Genomic DNA, 19894 nt, shown 5'->3' with positions numbered 1-19894 from the left:
TCAGGGTTATGAAAAACAATAATATTAGCTTTTGAACTTGAAAATGTCAGTAAGAAATTAGATCTACTATAAGCTTATGAAGAGTTTGACGTGAATCATCGCACAAGCAAGAAAAATAAAAGTTTCAATGCATTGACAGAGAGATATAATTCAGACATATATTGGTATGTCATCTGGAAATGGTCACCATAAGGATTTTAGATTTAAGTGAAGTCTATTTATCCATTTATCTATGTCACTACTTGATTTGATGACATTAATTGTATTAGTTAATCAGTCTGCGTCTCCCAGGAAAAAAAAAAAAAATACTGCATTAGACTTTCAGGGCCCAAATTTTTTGCCTCATATGTGGAAGAAGCTCACTTGGTCTTCGTCAATGGCAGCATTCTGTCGCTCTCTTGCACCACATTAATGTAGCTTAGAGCTGTCAAATGGGTCGTGTCAGCCTAACAAAAAAGCTTAGCACGATAAGATCAGGCTGATACTGTAGCAGACTGGACTCGCCAACGGATTATAAGGGTTGGGCTGTGGGCTGGCCCGGCCCGGCCTATTACTATTGTTATATATTTAAAAAAAATTTGTGGGCAAAAGCCGTTCTACTAGCAAAAATAAGCACAACAAGCATCACATAGGTCTGTTTCATCTTCTTATCGATGAATCATCGCCCACCTCTGATCGACTAATAATTTATCATCGTCCAAGGGAGGGAGAAGCGCTAGTATGGAGATTGGTCAGCTTCGGTTATTGGAGGAGTAATAGTAAGGCAAAACTATAAATCTCAAGGAGAAATATGATAAAATTTTAATTTTTTAAAAATTTATTGAACTACAGTTTTACTCCTAACTCTAAGTGATATTTTTAACAGAAATTAATTTATAAGTAGTTCTTTGAGTTTTTAAAAGTTGACGGATGAGACTTCAAATTGCAGATTTATGGAGAATCACTGAATTTATATAATTGACTAATAATTTTTGGTAGAAAATTTGAAAATTTTTACAGAAATTTAGAAGAAATTGGAACAATGATACAACCATCCCTGTGAAGGCGAATTTAAAATATGAATCATATATAATGCAATAATCATATTAAACACAATTTTAATCATAAAAATAGCTAATAAACATATTTTGTCATAATTTTTAATGTGTGAATTACTTAAATAACCTAAGGGTCGGCCTAAAAACAATTTTTAACTCTGCATTATTCCCACTAAAAGTCAAACCTTATCATAATTAAAAATAAAATAAAATTATGTGTATCTATTTTTAATATACAAATATATATATACATAAATGTGTTATCATATGATTAAACGTTACTTTATTATTAATTCAAAAATCACTAAATCATATAATATTATATCTATGTGTATATATTTGTGTATAAAAAATAGATACACATCGCATTGCCATTAAAAAAAAAATCCTAAAACAATCTTAGGAAGTGAAATAATCACTTTATTTATACTATTTCATTTTTCAAATTTACTATATAATCCCAAGATTTTTTTTAAACCTTCAAATGTACAAATTTTATAAGAATCAACTTATTTATCTTTTCTTTCAGTCTTATCCCCTTCTTCCTCTCTTTTCGATTCAAGCCATTATTGATTTCACCCTCTTTCTCTATTTCATTTCATTTCAACCTCTTCATATTCTTTTTCGGTTCAAATATTTTAGGTTGTTGTTGATGATAACACATGTTTTGACAGAAAAGAGAGTTGTGGAATCTAACATTGGTAAGGTTATGACAATGGTGAAGAATATGTGTTGATGACTAGAGCTTTCAAATTAAATTTAAGGATTAATTTATGAGTTTTCAAACCTTTTTAAAAATTAAACTGTTGTGTTTAAAATGTTTAAGTATAATCAGTAAAAGATTTTTTTTTTTTAATTTTTAGATGGTGAAATCAATATTTTACCCTTACACTATTATTTTTTTAAAATAAAGTTTGATTTTCAATGAAAAAATATTATTTATTTCATATAAAAGTGGAAAACAGACATTTTAGGCTAACCTTGAGTGAGAAAATGTAATTTACTCATTTTTAAAATACTATTTTTTTAGGAAAAATACCAAATTTATCTAAAATTATGAAAATACCTATTTAAATCTAATCATTGAATTTGGTCATAGAATTCCACATTAAGAAGGTTATATTGTAATATTGTAAAGGAGCACTTTTAGGAACTTTGGTATACAAGTTAGGGGTGTGGATAATTCAATTTAAATTGTAAAACCGAATCAAACAACTTAAAAATTATAGTTTGGTTTGAGTTGCAAATTTTTCAAACCATTTTTTTCAATTTGGGTTGGGGTTTGGATGATTTTCATACTAAACAAAACCATAGACTATATTTCTTTAATATATATATATATATATATATAATAGAATTTTCTAATAAACAACTAGGTGTACAATTTGTTTTCTTTCATTTTTTTTGTCATTTTCTTTAAATATATATTATATATATATTGTATATTTATTTTACATATTTATATTATATTTTAGAAAACTATAATTTAATTAATTTAATTAAATTTTATATGTACACACACACATAGAGGTTCAAACCATGGTAGTCGAATCATTTATTATATTGCATATCAAAAACTTAATTTTTCAAATCATGTCTTGTGTATCGTATTGTATTTGCATATTTTAAAAAATGAAATAATCGAATATTAATAAAATAATAACAAATTAAAATTGACACGTTATTATTTTAGAAAATATTACAAACATCCTTAACATTTAAAAATTTTCATAAACACCAATACTGCATAATCATTTTCTCTAAAAAAGTGTATCGATAATATGTATCATATTATAAGATACGTTACTAATTTGATACACCTTATGATACGTACAGTTTTTCACTCGTATCATGTATCGTAGGGTATTGATAACTATGGTTCAAACTATAATCCAAACTAAACCAAACCTTATTTTTCAATTTGCTTTAGTTTGAAAATTTTTCAAATCATTTTTTTTGGCTTGGTTTGAAAAATCTCTCAAACCACATCAAACCAAATCATACATACCCTTAATATAGGTGGTTAGTTGAATATGTTGGAATCCTAGCCAAGGTTTTCAAACTAAGCTAGAAAAAAAGTAAGTTTTCAAAATTAAGGTGTGGAATGAGATAAAATTTTATTCTTTTATAATATTACCGGTTAAATAATGATTATAACTTTAATACTAATGAATTTTGTTAACTTTAACAACTGACAGATGGGTATTTGAATTTTTAAAACTTAATTAGTGGGAGTTTGACAATGGACTAAACCTTAGGTGGGAATAAGTCTTTTGGCCAAATTTTTATAATGAAAGGTAGAGATGACAATTTCGATTTGAATTTAGGGTCCTCGACCTTAAAAGAGAAGAGATTTTTGAATAAAAATGAGAAATAAGATTGGGACAGGAATATGGATAAAAAATATCTTCGCAATCAAGGATGGGCCGCAGATGGGAATACATCATTAAATATCAATTTACCCCATACTTCATATATTACACCTAATTTTGGCAACTATCAATTTAGCCCCCCAATTTTCAAGAAAAATTCTATGTACACCATACATTGGCGAATATCAATTAACCCTACATTGTAAAATATCCTTTCATCTTATGCATAGTCTAATATCCAATAACACCTTCATTGTATAATATTAAATCACCCCTCACACATTGTTTGATATCTAATAACGCCTCATATTGTAAAATATCATTTCACCCCTACAATTATAATATCATTGCAAATTTTAGTCACAATTCTATACGAGTATTTAAAGCAATCCATTAAATAGCGGATACATAAAGTTTTAGGTTAAAATTCGTATAAATATCTCAATATCATGAACATATTTCCTTTATATCAAACTTAGAAACACAAACTTATTTCTTTTTGATTGAACTCATAATGTCAGATATTAAATGAAACTAAAAATTGGAATGGTATGAAAAAGGCATGAAGGGTTAGGGTGTATATAGAAGACATGATTTTTTGGTATTATTTAAAAATATTTGGGTATTTCCACTTAAATAGTTTGAATTTTGGGTATACGTTTAAGTTCTTCAAAAGTGGGCATTTTTGCTTTGGGATATACAAATGTGGGTATATTCAATCTAATCACCCTTACTGGGAATGGGATCCCGGTAAAGGGCAAGAACTATTTTAAGAATTTTTTTTTTTAGGTATATGAGTTTGGTGTAAATGTGAAATTTGCTTATTCAAGTTCTCAAACTTTAAAACATACGGATTTAGTGTATTTGAGAGAAATTTGTTCATCTTGCTTTTGGGTTAAGAAATGCAAATTAATTTAGTTTTTTTCTCGATTCAATTTGTAACTTAAGTAGATAAAAATTAAGAAAATGAAACCTTTCAGAATTAATCTTTATATGTTTGTCTATTAGATGCTGATAATATGATTAATGAAATGTCTATGTGCAACTCATTTCTCTGTTCTAGAACATTATACTCTAAAAAAAATTATAATATATATTTTAACATGGAGAAATAAAAGATTATACTCTAAAAAAATGATTGAAAAATTTTTAATAAGATTTAGCTACCATAAAAAAGGTAATGTTCAACATTAATTTACTTTCAAATAGAAATTAATATTTTATTTAAGTATTCTAAAAAAGTTCTTATTAGTACATTTTTTAAAGTTCATATACTATTTGTTATGTTTTCATATAATATTTGTTATAATTTTCATATACTATGTAATACTAAAAAGCTAATATAAAAATAATTATTCATCAATGCTAAGTATTCATTATATAAGTACTTGTGAATGAAGTATGTTTCAGTTGTATTTCAATATTTCAGATTTTATGATTTAAATCTTGAGTAAAATAAAGAATTATTGATTTATACCTATACATTGTAGATTCACTAAATCAGTATAGTGGTGTTTTGTATTGTAATTAGGACTTGATTTGAACCAAACTCACTTTAAAGTTGTTCAAGTTTTGGCTCTATATTGTAATTGAGCAAAAAATGATTAAAACAATGTTGTTTAATTGATTCGTATCAAACTTTTCTAGGCTTACAAGTTTGGTGAGTCAAATGCATCTCAACTTGAGCTAAAAAATATTTAATTTTTAGTACGTTTAAGCAGAACTCATTTCGGACTTGATCAAACCGAATTTATTTTTAAACTTGAAAAAATTCAATTCAAATTTAACTTTAATTGTAATTAGTAAATCATCATTTGTAATATAAAGTTTAGTATTTAATAAAGTGTTATGTTGATTAATGAACAATAACAAAGCTATGAAGGCCCATCTTTAGCGAAAATCTTGGTTCCACCACTGCATGGACATAAATGTCATAATACAAATATTTAAATCATATAGTAGTTTCAAAATATATAGGAGTTTGAAAAAATTCCAAAGATTTATTTGTTAGCTTTTAATTTTTTTAAAAATTAAACTGTTTAAAACATTTGTATATAAAAAAACTATTTTTTTCAAAATTAATGAATACTTTACACTATTAATTTTTTCAATAAAATTTGATTTTGAGTGAAAAAATGTTATTTATTTAACTAAGAGTGGAAAATTTTTTTAGGGCAAATCCTGGGTGGGAAAATGGTCATTTAGTCATATAAAATTACAAACAGGATATCATGACAAAATATAAACCAATTACTAAACTAATGTAACACAATAACATGAATTAGTTGAAACTTATCGCAACCAAGTCTCTATCTCAATATAGGGTAAAAGAATAGTCAAAAGACTTATTCCCACCTAAATATATCTAAAGGAGTTACAGTAGCAATTGTTTTTATAATAAGTCTCATTTCCTCTTTCAACCCGCTTTGATACGCTTATGAAGTCTCCAAATTTTTACAACCAAGCCTTGAGTTCGTCGGGAAGCAATTTTTTCAGAGGGCAAATGGGGAGGGTTTGCACTACTGGAGATTTACAAGTAATTAATTTAATCTGAATCTGAATTTCTTGTTCTTAGTAAATAATTTCCCTTTTCTCTTGTCTCTTTCATGCTTATACAACATTTGTTTATTTTGTATTTTGGTGGGTATTTTATAAGAGCAATGTGTGTATGTGTATATATATATATATATATATATATATATATATATATATATATATATATATATATATATATATATATATATATATATACATATAATATATTATTTTATTATATAAATAAATATTATTTTATCTTTAATTTAAAATTATCTAATTATATAATAATATATTATTTATTGACTTTACGATACAAGAATAGCACATAAAACACAAAATCCCCTTTTAAGACATTTAGCAACATAGAGCTCTTTTATCGAGGAGGCAAACTCTAAAGTTGGGTGTTACGATGATCAAGAAAGAAAAGAAAGGTTTTTGAAGTACATAACTAAAAGCTACATATAATTTTTTATTGGATAAATAAAACAATTTTAATAAGGGAAAAGGACTATTTTCCATCCAATTTTTAGCCTTATCTTAAAGTATACTCATGTCTAATAAAAAACTCAAACACCCACCTATCTCTAAATCACCATGAAGTTTTCCGTTAAATAGAGGGATAAAACCATCATTTTACTGTTTACATTCCAATTATATCATTTAATCCCATTTCCCCCCTCTAATTTTAAAAATTAACTTTTACCCCTATCCTTGAACTTTGAAAAGTGACTTTTACCTTCCTAAATCCTTAATTTTTTTTCACTTTCCCTCCGGCCATCGGCGACGATGTGGCTGGAGGGAGAGTGACGAATATTATCTAGATCTAAACGACGTTCGTTGACCTTCACTAGACGACGGAGCATCATCCATTCTCTGGACGACGCTCGTCGTCCATTCTGGATGACCCTCATCGTCCATTCTCTAGACGATGCTCTGGATGACGCTTCGTTGTCCAAAGATTTGGATGATGAAGCGTTATTCAGTCATCCAAATCTGGATGATGGTCGTCTTTCTTAGACGATGATCGTCATCCAGAGAGTGTCATCTAGATTTGGACGATGCTCGTTGACCTCCACTGGACGATGCTCGTTGTCCATTTTGGATGACCCTCGTCATCCATTCTCTAGACGATGCTCTAGACGACGCTTCGTCGTCTACAGATCTGGATGATGAAACGTCGTCCAGTCATCCAGATCTAGACAACGGTCGTCCTTCTTGGACAATCATCGCCGTCCAGAGGTGGTCGACCTCTGGAGGAAAACTTCTCCGTCGTCGTCGGAGAAAGTAGCTGCATTTCTGGGGGAAAAAGTGAATTTTTTAAAACTTAATTTAGATGACAAATGTTAGTTTTTCAAATTAAAGGGGGAAAATGAAATAAAATTTAATTATTTTATATTATTGATAAAATGACAAATTTACCCTTATACCTAATAAAAAATATGTGGATGGATCTAAACAGATTAAACTTTTTGTGGATATTTGAGTTTTTCATCAAGGGTGGGTATACTTTTGAGATAAGGGTAAAACTTGGGTGGGAAATAGTATTTTCCCTTTTAATAATATGGAACCTACTTATGGAATTCGAGTGTTTGGATACCAAAAAAAAAAAAAAAAACAAACAATGCTAAAAAATTAAAGAGACTTTTAGGAATTTGGCTTAATTTGAAATAAGCGAGAAAATTATCAATTTATAATGATATTTTTATTATTATACTAAAAAATGATAAATCAGCAACTTATGATTAAATTAACCAAAAATTTTAATAGAATTATATGACAGATAAATATTTGAATTTTTTAAAATTAAAGGATGAAATTTTGTCAATAAACTAAACCTTGGATGAAAATAAATCTTTTGGCCTAAAAGAATTTATCCATTCCTCTGAAGTCAATTTAATTCTTATTGGGTGCAATAAATGGATGATTTTTGCTTTGTAATTTATGTAGGCACTTAGTGATTCAGGATATGAATTTATTGCGACACCATTAACTTTCAAAGAGACAAAAATTTCTTGAAATAAATACAATCAAGAATCGGGATTCTGAAGCTTCCCAAATGACCCATTAACAATAGAAAAAGCCCCGTCTATAAAAAGATTATGTCCAATCACGTACTTGGCCTCATCACTTGCTAAATAAAGAGCTGCATTTGCTACATCTTCTGCTTTAAGTTTCACACCTTTCAACACACCAAGCGAATGCATCAAATTCTCAATCGCCTCATCGCCAAGCCCGAAAAATTTTGTGGCCATAGGCGTTGCAACACCATAAGGCGACAAACAATTCACTCTAATGCCAAATTGTCCAAGCTCAACAGCAACATTTCTTGTTAACCCCAACACGGCGTGTTTTGAAGAACAATACGCATGCGAGGCCATTCCGCCAATTTGTGAGGCTATGCTAGCTGTTGAAATTATGCTTCCACTGCAAGCTGGAATCATAACACGTGCTGCATGCTTGATGCCGAGGAAAACACCGGTGACATTTACTCTAAGAACTCGCTCAAAATCGGCCTTTGTGCTGTCAATTATGCGTGGCTTGTGCTCACCGCTAATGCCAGCGTTGTTGAACATTATGTCGAGCTTGCCGTGAGTTGAAACGGCTTGGTCAATGGCATTTTTTATTTGGGATTCATCGGTTACGTCGCAATGGACATAGGAAGAGTTTGATGTGTCGATGGCGTCGACTACTGAATGGCCAAGTTGGTCTTGGATATCGACGATTACAACTTTAGCTCCATGGTTTGCGAAGAGTTTTGCTGTGCACTCACCAATGCCACTGGCTCCTCCTGTGATCATTGCCACTTTGCCCTCTAGTCTACGCAATTGTGTACAACTAAAATTTTAGATTTATTACGAAGAAAACATAAATCTGTTTACTTTAAGCATAACTCTTGATTATACCCAAGTGTTAGTAAAATTAGTAAAATATTTAAATTTAAATTTTTATCACGTTTGTCAAATTTTAACTTATTCTCTTGGGTAGTAAAAATTAAAATTATGTTTGGTTTGTGATTTGACGGTCATATTTTAGCAGTTCTTCCAAATTTTGTGTTCAATACAGTTTACAAAATTAGGACAAATAACTATTTCCCAACCAACTTTAACAAAACAACAGATTCTCGTGTTAGTTTAAAATAACTAATTTTTATATATTTGTTATTATGGACAATTAATTTTAATTATCAAAGGTTATCTAAATATTATAATAAAAGCATACCTAAGGGTTATATTATCTTCAAAGTTTAAATTATAATAATATCGTTGTTGGATTGAATTATGCCCAATATTATATAGATGTATATATCATTAACACTAAAATTATATATACTTACTTTGAGTATATAAAATAGATACATAGATGATATATCATCGTATAATTATATAATTTTGAATTAAAAATAAAGTAATATTCAATCATATAATGACGTATCATTTGTATAACCATTTTATGTACTCAAAATGTGTATTGCTTTTTTTTTTTAATTATTAGGAGCAAATGAATACTTTTCCTATCTTTTCTTTTGAAAATTACATAGTTACGCATATAGTTTGAAAATACACTATAGCTCCAATATGTCGTAATATGACATTTAGACCCTTTAATTTGTTGTGTTCTGTTTAGTTATTTAGAGTTATAAATATCATTATTGAAACTATTAAAATACATATTGAAATATTAAAAATAAAAAAATTTAAACTTTTTTCAAATTTCATAATCACCCTTAAAAATTCCTTACCACCCTTATAATTTTTAAAATTAAAAATTATAGTTTGCCACTATACATACAATTATACATCATTGATATTTTTATTTATATTTGAATTATACCATTTCTAATTATTTTCTATTGAAATTATTATTATATAAGGTAAAATTTTATTTAAAAAAGATTTTGGGGCAGAGATAAATAAGTTTGAGGGCCTTTTTTATCTTTTTAATAATTTTATTAGAAAAATTAACATATTTTGTTCGCAAATTTAAGAAACTGGTGGGGAATTGGACTTTTTAAATTTAAAGGATAAAAATATGTTACTTCATTAAACTTTGGGTGGGAAAAACAGTCATTGGCCATAAAATAAAGGTAACCCCGCCATGAGGGTCTCTTTCACTCTTTGATTAATTATTTTTCGCTCTTTGTTTTTTATTTGATAATATTAGCTTTCCAGTATCATGGGAAGAACTCTGATGCAAAAAGAAAATTTATTGAGGCCTAGGTCACCATAAGACTTCAGATTGCAGATTTCTGGAGAATCACTGAATTTATATTTTTTGGTAGAAAATTTGAAGAAATTGGAACAATGATACAGCTATTATGAAAAATTAAAACTTGAATTGAGTTACTGTAATTTACTGACCTTCTTTTGATTGCAGTGAGAACGGATGTGGTTGCCATCTTCGAGAGGAGGAGACCTTCAAAATTTTGAACGATGTATATCTGATTTATGATTTAAAGAGAAGGGCATATAAATAAACCATTTTCCTTATAATGTATTAAATTAATATAAATAAGAATTCTCGTAATTTCCTTTTACAATAAATTTACGTACATAAATAATATATATAAATAATGTTTTATTATTATATAATATGTTTATATAATACTACCCTTATGGGCCCTGTTTTTTAATTGTATATTATTAAGAGGGATATTAGGTGATTTTTAGTGTTATTAATCGTTTTTATTTAAAAAACGAATTTTAATAATAAAAATAAAGGCTTCTTGTGAAGGTGAACTTAAAATATGAGTCATATACAATACCATAATCATATTAAACAAAATTTTAAAGATAAAAATAGCTAATAAACGTATTTTGTCATAATTTTTAATGTATAAATTACTTTTCTCACCTAAGGGTCAATCTAAAAACAATTTTTTACTCCTAGATCACGTATTATTTCCATCAAAAGTCAAACCTTATAATAATAAAGAATAAAAAAATTATGGGTACTAATTTTTAGTACATAAATATGTATAAATATAAATGTAATATTATGTAATTGAATAATTTTAAATTAAAAATAAAATAATATTCAATCATATGATAATATATTCATGTATGTATATATTTGTATATAAAAAATAGGTATAAATAATATTGTTTTAAAAAAAAAATCATAAAACAGTGATGAGAAATGATATAATTATTTTATTTATACTATTTCATTTTTCAAATTTACTATATAATCCCAAGATTTTTTTTAAACTTTTAAATATACAAATTTTATAAGAATCAACTTGTTTCTCTTTTCTTTCACTCTTACTCCCTTCTTCCTCTCTTTTTTATTCATGCCATCATTGATTTCACACTCTTCCTCCTCTTCCTTTATTCCATTTCATTTCAACCTCTTCATATTCTTTTGCGCTTTGAATATTTTATATTGTTGTTGATGACAACTCATATCTTGATCAAAGAGAGAGTTGTGGGGTCTAATAACAGTGAGATTATGAAGATGGTGAAAAAGCTATACTGATGACTAAGGCTTTCAAAATGAATTTAAGGACTAATTTGTGAGTTTTCAAATATTTTTAAAGATTAAACTGTCATGTTTAAAATGTTTGAATACAATTTATAAAAAATTTTAGATGGAGAAATCAGGATTTTACCTTTACACTATTATTATTATCATTATTTATTTTTAAATTTGATTTTAGGTGGAAAAATATTATTTATGTCATATAAGAGTGGAAAAGAGGTTTTAGGCTAACCTTGAGTGGGAAATTTTAATTTACTCAATTTTAAAATACTATTTTTTAAGGAAAAATACCAAATATATCTAAAATTATGAAAATACCTATTTAAATCTAAACAATGAATTTGGTCACCAAATTCCACATTAAAGAAGGGTATCTCGTGATTTTATAAAGGAGCACCTGTTGGAATTGTGGTATACATATGGTTAGCTGAATATGCATGAATCCCACTCAAGGGTTTCAAAACTAAGTTGAAAAAAGTTAGGTTTTCAAAATTAAGATGAGAAATAAGATAAAATTTATTTTTTTTAATATTATTGGTTAAATGATGATTATTCCCTTAATATTAATGGATTTTGTTAACTCTAATAGTTGATAAGTGGGTATTTGAATATTTGAAACTTAGTGGGTGAGAGTTTGATAATAGACTAAACCTTGGGTGGAAATAAGTCTTTTGGCCTAATTTTTATAACAAAAGGTAAAAATGACAATTTTGATCCAAATTTAAGATCTTTGACTCTCATTGACTTTAACAAGGAGGGGATTTTATGATAAAAATCAAGAATAGGATGGAGACTAAGATAAAAAATATCTTTACAATCAGGGGCAAATTTGGAATAGGGATACATAATTAAATATCAATTTACCTTACTCTATATATTACAATTAAGGTTAGATTTAAATCGGACTTATTCGAGCTTGAGTTTGAGCTCAATTTGAATGAGTCTGAAACTAACCCAGTATCAATGAATTCAAGCTCATGTCCAAGTTTAACATGTTAATATAAACAAGTTTAAGCTTGAGTTTAAACTATCCAATCGAGTAACTCATACGACCCGTGTGCCGCTCCACGCACATTGGTCTAAAGAAAACTTTCCCCCTAATTAACGCGTTATGTGTTCAGCTTCTCTTTAGTCTTTTGGCCTTCTTTTCTCGATCTTCACACACATTGGCCAAAAGGAAAAAGAATTTCCCTCTAATTAATGCAAGTGTTTCAGCTACTTTACTTTTTTGGCCTTGTCATGTCTTTAATCTTTTAGCCTTCTTTTCTCCATTTCACGCATTGGTCAAAGGGAAAAAAGCTTTCCCTTTAATGAATGCAGACATTTCAGCTTCTTCTCCAGTCTTATGGCCTTTTTTTTTTTCCGTCTTCACACACTTTTTTTTTTTTTTAAAATTTTTACGTCTTCACATGCATAGGTCAAAGGAAAAAAAAAAAACTTTCCCTCCAATTAATATCTGCGTTTTAGCTTCTTCTTCAGTCTTCTAGCTTCTTTCCTTTTTTTGGTGTTCACTTTGCCTCCGTGCGTCCACTCCATGTTTCAGACTCAGTTGTTCGACAACATCAGTTTCAGTTGACGATCAACATTCAGTAGTTCGACATATTCTAGTCACATAACATCTCTCTCTCTTTAGGTCATACTCATATGCTTTCATTTATTCATGCATTGTTGTTCTATATTAGTACAAAGATTTGATCATGACAGAAGACGACCATCTCTTATGTTTTTTCTTCACTTTTTCTTGGCAATCTCTCTCCCTCTCAAGCGTCGGGTCTAGTAGTTCCAATGAGTAGCGGGCTCGTTGAGCATAACCACGCCGAGCTTGCAGGCGAGCTTGAACTTGAGTAGCCATTTTCTTGGTTCGTGAAGCTCGAGCTTGGCTTTTCATGAATTGGGTTAAGCTCAAGCCCGACTAAGCTTGAGTTTGGCTTAGCTCAGCTCGGCTCGAATTTAATCCTAATTACAGTTAAGTTTGACGAATATAGATTTAGCCTCCCAATTTTCAAGTAAAATTTATGTGCACCATACATTGACAAATATCATTTAACCTCAATTGTAAAATATCATTTCACATCCAAAATACCCTCATTGTAAAATATTTTTCACCCCCCCACATATTGTCTAATATCATAACACCGTGCATTGTGAATAATCATTTCACCCCTATAATTAAAATATCAAAATACCCTCGATATGTTTCTAACATTGCAAATTTTAATCACAATTCTATGCAAGTATATAAAACACCCCATTAATTAAAGGATGAATAAAGTTTTGGGTTAAAATTTGTATAAATACCTTGATAACAAGAATCGGTTTTCTTTGGATCGAACTCAGATATATGAACTTATTTCCTTTCAATCGAATTCATAGTGTTGGATACTAAGTAAAATTGAAAATTGGAATGGTATGAATAAGACATAAAGAGTTAGGGTTTATATAGAAGACATAAAGAGTATTTTTTATATTATTTAAAAATATTTGGATATTTTCTCTTATGTAGTTTGAATTTTATGTTTAAGTCCTTTAAAAGTGGGCATTTTTTTTTTAGGTTATACGAAAAGTGGGTATTTAATTTAATTATCCTGTGAAATATCTTAAGAAAATTTTGTTTAGGCATACGAGTTTGGTGTAAATGTAAAAAATTTTGAAATTTGCTTGTTCAAGTTCTCAAACTTTAAAACATACAAAATTGTGAAATTTGTAAATTAATTTAATTTTTTTTTATCTATTCAGTTTGTAACTTAAGTAGATAAAATTAAGAATAATAAAACCTTTGTGAATTAATTTTTATATGTATGCCAATAATATGCTTAATGAAATGCTTATATGTAACTCATTTCTTTATTTTAATAAATTGACTGAAAACTATAAACAAAATTTATAATATATATTTTAACATAGAGAAATAAAATGTTATACTTAAAAAAACAAGATTGAAACAATTGAAATAACATTTTACTATCACGAAAAAGGTAATGTAAATTCATAAAATTTATTATTAGTTTTGTGAATGAAGTATGTTTCAGATGTGTTTTAATAGTTCAGCTTTTATGATTTAAATCTTGAGTAGAATAATGAATTATAGATTTACAACTACACATTATAGATTTACTAGATTAGTATGATGGTGTTTTGTATTGTAATTATGACTTGATTCGAACCAAGCGCCCTTTAAAGTTATTTAAGCTTGGCTTTGTACTGTAATTGAGCAAAAAATGACTAAAATAACGTTGTTTTAATTTATTCGTATCAAACATTTTCAGGCTTGTAAACTTGATAAGTTAAACACACTTCCAGCTTGAGTTTAAAAATATTTGACTTTTAGTTTGTTTGAGTTGAACTCATTTTAAACTTGATTGAACTGAACTTATTTTTAAGTTCAAACAAATTTAATTCGAATTTAATGCTAATTGTAATTAAAAAATCATTATTTGTTATATAAAGTTTAGTATTTAATAAAGAGTTATGTTGGTTAATGAACAATAACAAAGCTATGGAGGCCCCCCTTAGTGAAAATTCTGGTTCCGCCACTGCATGAAAATGATATAAATATTTGGTTATATAGTAGTTTAAAAATATATAGGGGTTTGAAAAAATTTCATAAATTTATTTGTTAGTTTTTAAATTTTTTAAAAGTTAAATTATCATGCTTAAAACGTTTGTGTATGGTAGGAAACTTTTTTTTTTTTTCAAATTAATGAATATTTTACATCATTAGTTTTTTTAATAGAGTTTGATTTTAAGTAAAAATATTATTTATGCTAACTAGGAGTGAAAAAATGTTTTTTGGTCAAACCTTGGGTGGGAAAATGGTTATTTAGTCATATAAAATTACAATCAGGTTATCATGACAAAATATATGTCGATTGTTGAACTAATATAGCACAGTAACATGAATTAGTTGAAACTTGTCGCAACGGGGCTCTCACTCAATATATAGTAAAAAAATAGCCCAAAGACTTAGTCAAGATTTACTCCCTTGATAAAGTCTCACCCAATAGTTTTGAAAAATTCACATGTCCAGCTATCATCCAATCATATTAATGCTTTTTGTTAGTTTAATTATAAATTATTGATTTGCCCTTTTTTAGTATAATGGTAAAAAAATACATGTTTCCCTCCCTCATTTTAAATTAATTCAATCATAGTAAAGAAAATATTTTCTCAGTATCCAGACACAAATTCCAGAAGGATTGAAAGTTTTAAAGATGTGGAATTAGTGAGAAGTTCTGGTAGGTTTTGATCGTAAATTTGACGTCTCTGTCCAAGAAGAGATGGAGATCGTCTTTGTCTCTTCTTGGACAATGATAAAGAGACATTTTTCTTCTCTTCGTCGATGAAGACGAAGAAATGTTTGTCGTTATCTTCTCTCAACTGCCACTATTGTTGGATGGTTGTCAAAATTTTTTGAAAATAGGATAAAATTATTAGTTTTCAAAACCTAGGAGGAAAATAGGATAAAATTATAATTTTTTAATATTGCATGTAAAATAACAATTTTACCTTTGATCCTAACAAAAAATTCTAATAGAAATTGAGTGATGAGTGGGTAAATAGGATTTTAAAAGTTGGCGGGTATGTGTTTAGGATTCCACTATACCTTAGGTGAAAATAAGTTTTTTGGCCTATGTTATCATATAAATAGGTGTTACTTTATCCTTAATTTAAAATATTTCAATCACATGATGATATATTATTATTTATACACTAAAATTGTATATTAAAAATTATGTACAAATAGTTTTATTGATTTTAGGTTATAAAAATAGCACATAAAACATAGTCCCTTTTAAGTCATTTAGCATCAGGGAGCTCTTTCATTGAGGGAAGTATATTTAAATTTTCCACACCTTTTAAGTAAATTTAGCATCAGGCAAACTTTAAAGTTGGGTTATCATTATACTTAAAAATAGTAAATCAATAACATATGATTAAACTAAATGAAAATTCTAATAGAATAATATGAGGGAAGTATATTTAAATTTTCCAAAATTAAAAGACGATTGCCAATAAACTAAACTCTTTTGGCCTAAAAGAATTTATCCATTGGTTAGTAGCCACATTAATTTTTAGTGGGTACAATAAATGGATGATTTTTGCTTTGTAATTAATATAGGCATTTAGTGATTCAAGATATGAATTTATTGCGACACCATTAACTTTCAAAAAAAGGAAAAATTCTTGAAATAAATACAGTCAAGAATCGGGATTCTGAAGCATCGCTGATGACCCATTAACAATAGAAAAAGCCCCGTCTATAAAAAGATTATGTCCACTCACGTACTTGGCCTCATCACTTGCTAAATAAAGAGCTGCATTTGCAACATCTTCTGCTTTAAGTTTCACATCTTTCAACACACCAAGCGAATGCGTCAAATTCTCAAGCTCCTCATCGCCATGCCTGAAAAATTTTGTGGCCATAGGCGTTGCAAGAGCATAAGGCGACAAACAATTCACTCTAATGCCAAATTGTCCAAGCTCAACAGCAGCATTTCTCGTTAACCCCAACACAGCGTGTTTTGAAGAACAATACGCATGCGAAGCAATGCCGCCAACCTGTGAGTTTATGCTGGCTGTTGAAATTATGCTTCCACTGCGAGCTGGAATCATGACACGTGCTGCATGCTTGATGCCGAGAAAAACTCCGGTGACATTTACGCTAAGAACTCGCTCAAAATTCGCCTTTGTGCTGTTGATTATGTGTGGATTATTCTCACCGGAAATGCCAGCATTGTTGAGCATTATGTCGAGCTTTCCGTGAGTTGAGACGGTTTGATCAATGGCATTTTTTATTTGGGATTCATCGGTTATGTCACAATGGACATAGGAAGAGTTTGATGAGCCGATGGCGTCGACTACTGAATAACCAAGTTGGTCTTGGACATCGGCGATTATAACTTTGGCTCCATGGTTTGCGAAGAGTTTTGCTGTGCATTCACCAATGCCACTGGCTCCTCCTGTGATCATTGCCACTTTTCCCTCTAGTCTACGCAATTGTGTATTAACTAAAATTTTAGATTTATTACAAGAAAACATAAATCCGTTTACTTTATAGAATAACTTTTTATTAAAGTTCAAGTATTACTAAACTTAGTAGAATATTAAAACTTTCGAAAAACAAAATTTGAATTCAAATCTCTAACACGTTTGTCAAACTTTAACTTACCCTCTTGATTAGAAAAATAAAATTATGTTTGGTTTGTGATGGGATGGCAACCGTTCTGCAATTCTTTCAAATTTTGTGTCCAACAAAGTCTATGAAATTAGGACAAATAACCTTTACCAAACCATGATTCTCATATTCAAATTTAAAAAAAAAACATTATTTTTTATACATTCGACAAAATTAACAATTAATTTTAATAATCCAACTTATTTATGTAATTTTATCTCAATATTATAATAAAGGTGTACTTAAGTGTTATGTTATCTCTAAGGTTGTAAATATAATTAATAATAAAATTATATATACACATTTTAAGTAAGCAAAATAAATACATAAATGATGTGTCACTATATAATTAAGTGATTTTGAATAAAATATAAAATAACACTCTATCACATAATGATACATCATCTGTATCCTTTTTTTGTGTATTCAAATTATGTACATGTAACATTATTTTTTTTTTCAAATTACTAGGGGCAAATAAATACTTTTCCTATCTTGTTTTGAAAATTACATAGCTACCCATATATTTTGAAAATATAACTATAACTCCAATATATTGTAGTATGCATTTACACCCTCTAATTTGTTGCATGTTTAATTCCTTGGACTTTTAACTATCATTTTTTAAAATATTGAGACACATATTGAAATATTAAAAATTTAAAAAAACACTAAACTCTTTTCAAATTTCAATACCCCTCTTATAAATTTGTTATTAATCTTATAATTATTAAAAATAAAAATTATAGTTTGCCTCCATAAATATAATTATACATTGTTGACACCTTCGTCTATATTTGAATTATACAAGTTTTAATTATTTTCTATTGAAATTATTATAAAATAGGTAAATTTTTATTTTAAAAAATTTTTGGGGCAAAGGTAACTTAGTTTGAGGGGCCTTTTGTCTTTTCAATAATTTGATTAGAAAAATTAACATATTTTGTTAGTAAATTTAAGAAAATAATGGAAAATTGGTTTTTTTAAAATAAATTTAAAAGATAAAAATATGTTATCTCATCAAACTTTGGGTGGGAAATAGTCATTTGGGCATAAAATTAAGGCAACCCTGCCATGAGGGTCTCTTTCACTAATTATTTTCTTCAGGTCATGCAAAAACATATAGTCCATATGAATAAACTGAACTAAAGAGAAAATCTATTAATATTATTTCAAAATTAATTTTGATTATAATAATTGGTGATAAAGTAAATAATTTAAAATAAAACTATATATACACACTTTTTATATATAATTTAAATACATATACGATGTTTCATTATGTATTCAATAATTTTGAATTAAAGATAAAATAATACTCAATTACATGATGATACATCATCTTTATATCTAAATTATGTATTAAAAGTATATACATATAGTATTACTGAATAATTTATAATAAATGGATAATTCGGTGTATACAAAATGTGTACACAAACTTGTATACAAAAAGAAACTAATTTATAGAGATAAAAATATAATATTAATTATATGTATTTACCAATAGAATAATATTAGATGTATAAATTATTTTACAAGTTTGAATGTATTTTAATTCGAAAAATAGAGTGTTAGAAATTTAAAATCATTTATTCCTGAAAAATAATTTTTAATAACTAAAATGTATATAATAATATTTTTAATAAAACAAATATTACTTTAATTAATTATTTTAAAAAAAGAAAACTTCTGAGCAGAAAATTACTAGATAATATTTTTAGTAAAACAAGAGATGTTAAAAAGTAGAAAAATTCTATAATACCAGTTGAAAATGTCAAGATAGAACACCCATTTATTGTAGATAAAATAATTATTAACATAAATTATTTTGTTTTTAATTTGATAATATTAGCTTTCCAGTATCGTAGGAAGAACTTTGATGCAAAAAGAAAATTTATCAAGGCCTAGGTTACCATGAGACTTCAGATTGCAGATTTCTGGAGAATCACTGAATTTATATACTTGACTAATAAGTTTTGGTAGAAAATTTGAAAATTTTTACAGAAAATTTGAAAATTTTTACAGAAAATTTGAAGAAATTGAAACAATGATACAACTATTACGAAATTAAAACTTGAATTGAGTTACTGTAATTTACTGACCTTCTTGTGATTGCAGTGAGAACGGATGTGGTTGCCATCTTCGAGAGGAGGAGACCTTCAAAAGTTGATCGATGTATATCTGATTTACAATTTAAAGTGAACAACATATAAATAAACCATGTTGGGTTTAGTCTTAGATATTGACATTGGTGATCACTTTGTGTGTAGGGCAAAAGTGCCCATACCACG

General features: G+C 28.0%; 2 protein-coding genes across 2 annotated transcripts; both read right to left on the bottom strand.

The window, feature by feature from the left end:
• Nucleotides 1-7902: 7902 nt before the first annotated feature.
• Nucleotides 7903-10343, bottom strand: LOC123216344 (secoisolariciresinol dehydrogenase-like). Its single transcript, XM_044636776.1, has 2 exons — nt 10306-10343; nt 7903-8782 (listed from the first exon to the last, which is right to left on the bottom strand). The coding sequence occupies exons 1-2, from the start codon at nt 10341-10343 to the stop codon at nt 7975-7977; spliced, it is 846 nt and encodes a 281-aa protein (XP_044492711.1). The 3' UTR covers nt 7903-7974.
• A 6204-nt stretch (nt 10344-16547) lies between these two features.
• LOC123215601 (secoisolariciresinol dehydrogenase-like) lies at nt 16548-19798 on the bottom strand. The gene is made up of 2 exons (XM_044635772.1): nt 19706-19798; nt 16548-17414 (listed from the first exon to the last, which is right to left on the bottom strand). The coding sequence occupies exons 1-2, from the start codon at nt 19741-19743 to the stop codon at nt 16625-16627; spliced, it is 828 nt and encodes a 275-aa protein (XP_044491707.1). The 5' UTR covers nt 19744-19798; the 3' UTR covers nt 16548-16624.
• Nucleotides 19799-19894: the final 96 nt, after the last annotated feature.

Source organism: Mangifera indica, chromosome 5 (assembly GCF_011075055.1).
Source record: "Mangifera indica cultivar Alphonso chromosome 5, CATAS_Mindica_2.1, whole genome shotgun sequence".
NCBI classification, from domain to species: Eukaryota; Viridiplantae; Streptophyta; class Magnoliopsida; order Sapindales; family Anacardiaceae; genus Mangifera; species Mangifera indica.
Note: the sequence above shows the minus strand (reverse complement) of the source record. Positions and strands in the feature narration are given on the sequence as shown.